Source organism: Cyprinodon variegatus, unplaced genomic scaffold (genome assembly GCF_000732505.1).
Source record: "Cyprinodon variegatus isolate N-32 unplaced genomic scaffold, C_variegatus-1.0 Scaffold1152, whole genome shotgun sequence".
NCBI classification, from domain to species: Eukaryota; Metazoa; Chordata; class Actinopteri; order Cyprinodontiformes; family Cyprinodontidae; genus Cyprinodon; species Cyprinodon variegatus.
The window spans coordinates 1-9,165 of NW_015151605.1; the positions used below are offsets into that span (position 1 = coordinate 1).

At 37.7% G+C, this 9,165-nt stretch overlaps 1 protein-coding gene across 1 annotated transcript; it reads right to left on the bottom strand.

Moving 5' to 3' along the window:
* Nucleotides 1-530: 530 nt before the first annotated feature.
* On the bottom strand, nt 531-6,968 carry LOC107101784 (extracellular serine/threonine protein kinase FAM20C-like). Its single transcript, XM_015400833.1, has 3 exons — nt 5,758-6,968; nt 5,228-5,406; nt 531-667 (listed from the first exon to the last, which is right to left on the bottom strand). The coding sequence occupies exons 1-3, from the start codon at nt 6,294-6,296 to the stop codon at nt 585-587; spliced, it is 801 nt and encodes a 266-aa protein (XP_015256319.1). The 5' UTR covers nt 6,297-6,968; the 3' UTR covers nt 531-584.
* Nucleotides 6,969-9,165: the final 2,197 nt, after the last annotated feature.

Genomic DNA, 9,165 nt, shown 5'->3' on the forward strand with positions numbered 1-9,165 from the left:
TGTTGGTACTCAGCACTTCTTACCTTGTTCAACCCTTCTACATTTGCAATACTTCCAAAGGTATTCATACCACCTGAGCTTTTTCACTCTGTATTAACGGGGTTCTATGTTATAGATGACAAAATGCTTGATCATTATTCAAATGATTTTCAACGATCTCAAAGACCTAAAACAATAAAAATGTTAAGCCTATTTTATAAAGTTGCTTATTTCTTTTAGAATTACATTTTTATTACCTACCACAGCTAATCACCATTCCTGCTAATAAAAGCATAATACTGGCTTTCCTGTGGGTTGCTTCCTTTTTCTGAAATATTTTCTTTTTAAAGTCTTAGTATAGATAAAAAAATTTTTTTATTAAATTTAATCAAACCCGAGCACCATCTTCTGTATGTTTGCCGCAGCATCCCACAGTTTTCAGGTTGATATTCTTAAAAATATTTATAGATGTTATTTAAAAGGGAAAGAGGTTTGAGGGATTTAAAAACCTGTGCAACAAACAAATTTCAGATTGTAGAAATGTTTATGAAAATGCAGGCAACTGTAAGGCTTCTATCAAATCACATAACTCATTGCTGCGCTACTTACTTCATGGGCTTGAACAGCGCTTGTCCATAGTTCTGGAAAGTCATGATCAACTTCAGCTGGGTGCCTCCGGATTTCATGGCTGAAAGGGAAACAAGTGAGACGTTAGATTGCACACCACACCGTCGAGCGTGAGTAAAGCTAAGCACACATAAAACAGTGGAACACCTTCGCGTTTGCACAGAAGTTTTTTGTCTTTGCAATTTGTGCAGTTTTAAGAACTTTAAAAAGATTTGCATATCTGGTAAACAATTTAGAAGACACCGTGTAATGAAAGAAAGTGATATGTGTGAGATTGAATGAGCAACTGGCAATTTGCAAATAAGGAAATGTAAATTGAACAGAGACTGTAGCTTTGTTAAATGCCTCCTCTTCCTGTTTGAATCAATGACTCAACATTTCTCAGCAAACTTCTATTGATTGCGCAGATCCCTTGTGACATCTTGTGCACAATAACTGCTTCCTTTGTCACTCAGACAGGCTGACCTCCTGCACGCTGGAAGCTTATGTCTCTAACTATCAGTCATAACCGCAGCTTCTCCCACAGGGTGATGGATCCTGACAGAGAGCTTCCTGCTTTCCTTTGACTCAAACAACGGGACTTGTCAGGCCAGGCTAGTCCAAAATGCCTTATGTTTGTCACAATGGACTAGCTTTTTGAGGGGATTTGTTCATTTATTACAGCATATTAACTTGAGCACATTACAAAACACTGTGCTGCTGCCCAGTCCCAATATCACTGTAAGCTCCCTGTTGTGCACCAGATTGTTGGATGAGCATACAGTTTTTTTTTCTCGTGTTTACAGATTCTCTTAGTGCGGTTGCCTCCAGAGCTCTCACATGTTGTTTCTCTATTTCTCTTCTCTTCTTTGTTTGTTTGTATACGCCATGCTTGTATTCACATCCTCTCTGTTACGCTCTGTCTGTCTCAATCCATCCTACTCAGTGCCGGCAAGCATTTTCCTTTTACTGTGACTCATTTTAAAGGCTTTTTTTTTTATACACTGTTGCACATTGCACTACATAACCTCAGGTGTGTCAACTTTTTACTTCTTGAGAGAAGAGGCTGGAGTTATCAAGGTGTATTAAGTCGGCATTTTAAACCAAAGATGCACCTTTATGACCAGTACTGGCAAAAGCCTGAATGCATAACACAGATTAATGCAAAATAAAAAGGGAAAGCAGGGTCAACCCCATAGACACTGCAACCGACATAAGTCAGCTTATATTGAGCTACTTTTGCTTTAACTGAATCCAATAGTTATTAGGTGAGCCTGTTAAGTGAAAGACTGGTTTTCAATGTTGTCACATGTTTACAAATTGATTTAAACATATTTGTTTCTCTTATGTTTATGCTCTAAGTTTAGAACTATACCAGTATTGTTGGACAGTTGTCCAACTGTTTTTAATGTTCTTTTTTGTTTCTGCATTTTTAATTTAATTTAATTTATTTATCTGTTTTCCTACTTGCTTTTATTCTGTTTTATTTTCCTATATTTTAATCATATAAAGCACTTTGCATTGCCTTTGTACTGAATTGTGCTATACAAATAAATTTGCCTTGCCTTGCCTTACCAGTATAAGTAATAATAGTAACATGTTTACCTTTTTATGTAGCCTATGGATTGTATTATATATGTAGTAATATGTATTGACTTATTAGCTAGATAGGATAACAGATGAGTGACGCCACATACCAATCCAGCCATTTTGTTTTTTTTTATTAATGTCATACTCAGCAATACAGTGACCGGAATATGCAAGACTTTTTAGGCAGCCTCTATATTATATTATTTAAAATATCTGCTTGCAGTGCAAACTTTATGGAAGTGTTCACACTGTATTAGTTAATAAATAATAATTAGTCCATTTATATCTCTAATCATTTGTTACCTTACTTCTAACAATGATTATTTCAAACCTTATGCCTTCACTCATATCTATTCATTCAATAATAGTGTTATTATAGGACAATACACTCAGCCCAAGTATTGGTATTGGACTGGGAAAGAAAAAAATGGATCGATGCATTTCTGATACTAGGAGCTTGTGAGTTCAAGCCCAGCTTCTTTCAATTTAATCCTGCACTTCAAAAAGTAACAAAAAGAAAAAAAAAAGGGACAGAAAAAACTAATTTTAAGGCAAATCTTTAAACATTTTTACGCCTGGATATTAAGAGTCGTCTCTGATGTTTTTTCTTCTAAAACAAGTGGAGAAATCTATTTAAAAGAAGCTGTATATTATACAATATTGAGACAACTTTAGTGTATTCAGGCTGTGAAAGAGGATGAGAGCAAATCTTTAAACAGCTGACAGGGAAAATGTTGAGCTTTTAACCCTTCCCTACAATAAAACATGCTCATTTTCTAAATGCTGACAGAATTTGGGAAATCTTCTTATAATAACAATCTACAGCTCTCGAGTTAAAAATACAAGCTTCCTTTTTTAACAGAGTTACCCACACTAACCCTATTTGCTAATATTGGCTGCTAAAGCCAAAACAAACATATAAACATAACATTATAATCTTGTTTTCGCTGTAAAAAGATATTGGAACACCATTTTACAGAAGCAGCCATGTGCTACATGTGTCTGTCTTATACACTTTATGAAAGGGGGACTAAAAGGATATGATCGCTTATGTTTTTATGTATTTCTATCTCATAGTTCTAAGACAGAAATTAAAATGGGCTTGATTAAATTAGGTAAATGTGCAAAACAATGGAGATATGGAATCGTGTAATACATTTACTCTATCCAGCTCAGGTGGATAGCCTCCCTGTGGAACCATTAAAGATGCTTAAACCCGGAGCATTAGTGAAACTAAAAGCTATGACCCCGGTCCAAACATGCAAGCTTATAATCCTGACAGTTTAATATAAAAAATAAAAAAACCCTGGCAAGAAGCCCAAACATAGCTTAAGTGATTGCTTTGTTTTATATTTTATGTCCGCTGATATGCAATCACAATAATTTCTAGTGGCACATTTTGGTTCTGAATACCTCCCCCAGCAGCAATCAAACCTGCCCCCTCCTCTTCGTACCGTTATGATAAATCCATCTTGCCTTCACCTGTGCTTCTTTGCGCTTCCACGAGTATGATTTATGAGGTAAGCTGAATCCTGAACAAAAGGCCACAAATGCTCCCCAGCAGAAACAAGACACAAAGGAGGAACAAGGAGCAAGCATGATTTGGAACGAGAGAAATTTGGAAGAAAATGCTGATGAGGGAGCCTTTTCTAATGCCATGCAGCAGATATATGTTTTGTAACTTATAATACCAATAAAAACAGATGAATGGCGGGGGCAATTATAGACCACTTGAGGCGCATAGATCACACAAGTTTTCATTGCAGAGAGAAAAGACGGAGGAGTGTAGCTTATAAAGGTTTGCTCTCAAATGAAAACCCAGTTGCTAGATAAGAATCCAAAAGAATTCTGGATTATTGAAAACTAGAAAACAGCATGAATTTGAATTTCTCATGCTTAATTTGAATGTAGATGACTTCTTTTTTTGTCTATCTATAACCATTTCATCAGCAAAGACAGCACAAAATGCAAACCTCTTCATGGATCCAGACTTCTTGTTTAGTTTTATGTTCAGTACATGTAAGACCTAAAGGTATTAAGGTATAAGATTATTTCTGCAAAACATTTTTGATAGAAGAGTCATTTTTACTCAACTAAGACTAAATAAAAAATGTCTCAAACAACCCTGTGAATACAATGAAGCTGAATTAGTTTGGGAGAAAAAATAGAAAGTAGCTGAAGGACAAACAATCATAATAAAAACTTTAGAAAGGACAGACAAAATCAATGTATGATTGTTGTCATTCTGTTGGGATTTTTTTTTTGTTGTTCTTGCTTTTTGAGCATTTGTATTACTTTTATAAAGGACACTGAAAATCTGGATCAAATTGTAGAGCTGTCCAGGGTTAAAACTGCTCCCACATCTGTCCTTTTTATATCTATTTATCATATTTTTTTGATTATATTGCTTTATCACTTTAACCTGTCATCTATTGCAAAGAAAATTCATATTTGTCTTAAGTCATTAATTATTGATTTGTTCATATTTAACTAATCAATACCAAGAGTTAAAAAAAAAAAAAAAAAACTATCTCAGGTTGTGTAAATCAATGGATGGACACTGCATGCTCATCACCCTAACTCCCTTCATGTTAAAAGCGGACGGTGGCAGCATCAGGATGTGGGAAGAAGCATAAAGCTAGAAACAGGGCAATCCTGTCCAGAATAGAAGTTTGAAAATGTAACTTGTTTTTTTCACACAGTTTCTTTTCTCCATACTTCCAACACGCTTATCCCTGCTGAGGTCGCGAGGGGTGCTGGTGCCTATCTCCGACAGGTCGCCAGTCTATTGCAGGGCAACTCAGAGACACATTGGACAAACAACCATTCACGCACTCATTCTGAACTGTGGGAGGAAGCCGGAGTGCCTGGAGAGAACCCCCGCATGCACAGGGAGAACATGCAGAAAGACCCCGGTGCAAGGCAGCAACACTACCCACTGTTCCACTGTGCAGCCCAAAATGTAAACATATTACATGATTTCCTAGACTGTGTAGGATCAGTATACCTAGCTAATAATCCCCATTAACAGGGCTCTTCCTGACTGACTCACCCACGCTGGTGATCCTCTGACTGACCAGGTCCTTCAGCAAGGCGTCCAGCACCAGACTGTGCCTGGGGTAGAGCTCATATCGGTTAATCCCAATGTGGAAACGCAACCAGTTGGGGTAAGACTCTGCTGTCACCTCGGCAGTTGGAGAAAGCTCATCCTCATCCCCCTCCTCATTATGCCTGGGGGACAAATAATAATAATAATAACAAGAGTTGAGGAGAAATACAGTATGGTAAGATTTAACAAGACTTTGTTGTGTTATATGTTAACTGATGTAAGGGAATTTGTGAAGTAAAATCTTAAGACTGTACTGGAACTAATAAAGGTAAAAATAATTAGAAAACATTCTGATGATTTTAAAGTTTTGTGCAGGATTACATAAGATAAATGGATATAAAGATAGATGAACAAATAAAAACCAGTTAACCATCTGTTTCTCAGTGTAAACTTCTTAACATTAGAAGTTTAACAGATTTATATAAAGAAGTGATCATTTTCCCAGTGTTAACCCTAAACTCTAATCAGCTTACCATCCCTGGTTCCCTGTGGCTCTTGGATAAAACCTGATGTCATTGTTGACGTTAAACAAAGTATCATCATCCGTGAGGGGAGGAAGGTCAACCTTGTATAAGGGATGCTCAAACAAAGCCGATAACCGGGAGGCTGCCTGATTTACAGAGGCGGTGCGACCCCCGGTCCCTTCCCTCATCAGAGGCTTGTGCTGCTTCGCTGACGCTCCGCCGGACTCTCCGGCTCTGTCCGCACCGGCTGCGCTCTTCTCCAGCGAGTGGGACGTGAGGTTGGAGCCGGGCTCGCTGCTGAAATCCTGCAAGATCCTCAGCGTGTGCTTGTTAGGCCAACCCGCGTCGGCGGCCGTCCTGGCTCGCTGCTTTCCCCAGCCCTGCGCCTCCCTGCCCGGGTGCTGCGCGCACTGGCAGCCGCCCTCCTCTCCGTGCGCTCCGACAGCTCTCTTCTCCAGCTTTGGCAGCAAGTCTATCATGATGTGCAGAGTGCACGCAACTAAAAACACCATAAGGATCAACACTCTGAATCTACGAAACAATATCATTGTTCTATAGGCTATATACTTGTTTTCTTGAAGGGATATTTTAGGATTTAGTAATTTTCTCTGAGAACGCAGCAATAAAACTATGTTGATCTTCTATTCCAATCCCACTTAAAAATCCCATCATATTTAAGAGTCTCGTTTAATTTATAATGATCCTTCATGTCCTGAGAGGTGAAGTTGAAGTCTAAGAGTCTTCATGCATGAGGATGTAACAAAGGGGGTCCCGTTAAACGCATCGATGCTCTTCCTTTAACCTGCTTCCCAGCGCGGAGTGAGACATCAAAGCAGCATAACTGCTCTCTGATCAAATAGAAAGTCTCAACAGAGGTAGATTTCACACAGTCCGCTGGAATAAAGCTTTCCAATTATATCTAAAATTAATATATAAGATCAAGAATAAAGAAAACAATCCATTAAAGAGCAGGTTATCGGTGAGATGCTCGGATGCTGCCCCACTTCTTTTTTTTTTTTTAACTGCGAGCGTCGCTGAAGTGAGCGTCGCCCTGGCAGGTGTTGCGATCCAGGTCGTGATTTTGTCCTCCCAGCGCCGCCTTTTCTCTCTCCTCCAAGTGTTCATCCAGGGTGGGTCTGTTAAACCTTAGACATCTGAGCCCAGCCTCGCTGGCGTCATAAGGAAGAGATTGGCTGCGTCCCTGCACATTGAAGCGGCGCCTCAGTGATATGAAGGGCGAGCTTCAGGGATGAAACGCTCTGGGGATGCAATTCTCTGCTCTGCAGCTAGAGGGCGGTGGCGCTACCTGAAACTAACTGCTGCGCTCAGTTACATATGTGGTTCTCTAAGGGACATTTCTGGACAATAAGGGATACATTTACATGCAACGAAGATTTTAAAGGTTTATAAAGTTTGATATAAATCAATCTTTTATTATAATTTTAAAATCACAGGAACAATAAGAAAAATCAAACAATAAAATAAAGCTTTTCTAAGCAAAATCTGTTGTCTCCAGTTGCGGTTCTAGACCAAATGTACCAGGGGGCCAGGAGGGGGCCAGTGTTTTTTCATAGGGGCATAGAAAAGCATGAAACAAAAAATCAGGCCAAGGGATTAAAATATATTAAGATATCTGCATGAAGTGAAATCTCTATTCAATTAGGTTTAATAAAATTCTATTTTCTTATTAGGTCAATACAAATTCATAGTTTAGGAATTTTACATATTTTTGACTTCATTTAAGTAAAAAAAAAAAATAATAATAATAAATTACAGTTTTATATGCACTCTGAATTAGAGCATTTTCTTTTATTTGATTTGGAAAAACAAATTTAGCAGATGAAAACTGGGATACTATCTCTATAGCACTGAAGCTATCACCTTATTGTAAATAATTGACAAAAAAAAAGAAAAAAAAGAAATTGATCCAAAGGACCTAACAGTAACCATGTCTGTTCAGCGCATATCATCATTAGAATTTCTTTTAGTAATATGTCTTCAGTACTCCTGTTGGCCCCTGTCTAGAAGCGCCCATGGTTCTCCCCACGTTTTCTTTCAGATTAAGGTTTGGGGAGAGAAAGAGGCATGGAAGAAGCTGAATGTTGTGGCAACTTAAACCATTTCTCTCTTTTTAGTGATATGATTTAACTCTAGCTTAAAGGCCAAAAATCATGACAAGTTTTTAATTTACTTTGGTAGAAACCAGTAGCTGTTAAAAAAAAAAGAAAAAAATTCCTAGTATTTCAAAAAGGTCATGATGCCCTTAAATGTGAACTGATTCCCATGGACCTTCAGAAAAAAATCTGATTGCTTAAAAAAAGTGGCAATGAGGTGCATTTCACCCCTCATCTTTATGATGGTAAATGAGAAAATCTTTGGCATCTCTCCCAATCAACCTGATGGCATGTCAATGGCGCCAGTGGCAGATCTGCCAAATCTGGAATAGTTCAGAACAGTTGTACAGTCCCGTACATTTCACAAAATGTTACTCTCACCAATCATTAACAGCAAATTAAAGTCAGGTTCAAAAGCAAGATAGGAGGGTGTACTTGTATCAAAGTACTACTACAACTGCTGTGCCCAAACTACTGCTGAGTAGTTTGGGCACAGGGTGGACCAGGAAACTGAAATTAGTGAAAACACCTGACTTTTGACCAAAAAGTTTGTAACCCACATTAAACATTACCAGTCCTTTAGCCAAGATCTGAATCTACTGTCTGTTTTTCTCTGCTGGAGAAATTTAAGGAAGTGAATCCCATTTGTAGGGCAATTGAAAACTTTGCATTTTGCATATCCACTTGAAACCTTATTAGACATGGTAGTAAAACTAAAAGAGATAGGGGAAAATAATCAATGATTCTTTTTATTATTTTTAATCTTTCTCTTAATCATCTTATATTTATAAAAAGAACAGTAGTGGAATTGATATAAACATACAGTTCAGAGAGTTGTGCGAAGAATTCCAGTTTTTGAAATAAAAGAAAAAAATATGATTGATTATTAATTATTTTTTTCATACAAATTATACTGAGGATACAGTTAATAAATATAACATGTAATTGTTTTTTTTGGTTTCACATGTTTAAGGAGGATGATAATTGTAGTACAAGAGATAACAAGAGGAGGGCAAGAAGGTGCCTGAATTAAGCTCTTTTTTGAAATATTTCGAAAAACCTTGAGTTAGCAGCCTTTCCCCTCAGGAAGTGTGTAACAGTAAAGGTGATACAGATGGATCACAAGCTCGCTGGATAACAACAGACAGTGTTGTTGTTTGTTTTCCAGACCAAATGAGACAAGTCTCTTTGTAAGATAAATGGAGGTCTGAAAGAATGTAAAACTCTGGAGGTTCATTATAAAAGAAATACGCAAAAGGCAGAAACAAGCTTTAGTTATGCATCTTGGTAGTGGGCCTTCCAG

What these genes read in the sequence shown, in the direction of transcription:
- LOC107101784 (XM_015400833.1), bottom strand. Translation starts at nt 6,296, where the DNA reads ATGATATTGTTTCGTAGATTCAGAGTGTTGATCCTTATGGTGTTTTTA. An exon ending in GCCACAGGGAACCAGGGATG is followed by an intron (nt 5,407 to 5,757) that starts GTAAGCTGATTA and finishes TTTGTCCCCCAG; the next exon opens with GCATAATGAGGAGGGGGATG. An exon ending in TCAGAGGATCACCAGCGTGG is followed by an intron (nt 668 to 5,227) that starts GTGAGTCAGTCA and finishes TTTCCCTTTCAG; the next exon opens with CCATGAAATCCGGAGGCACC.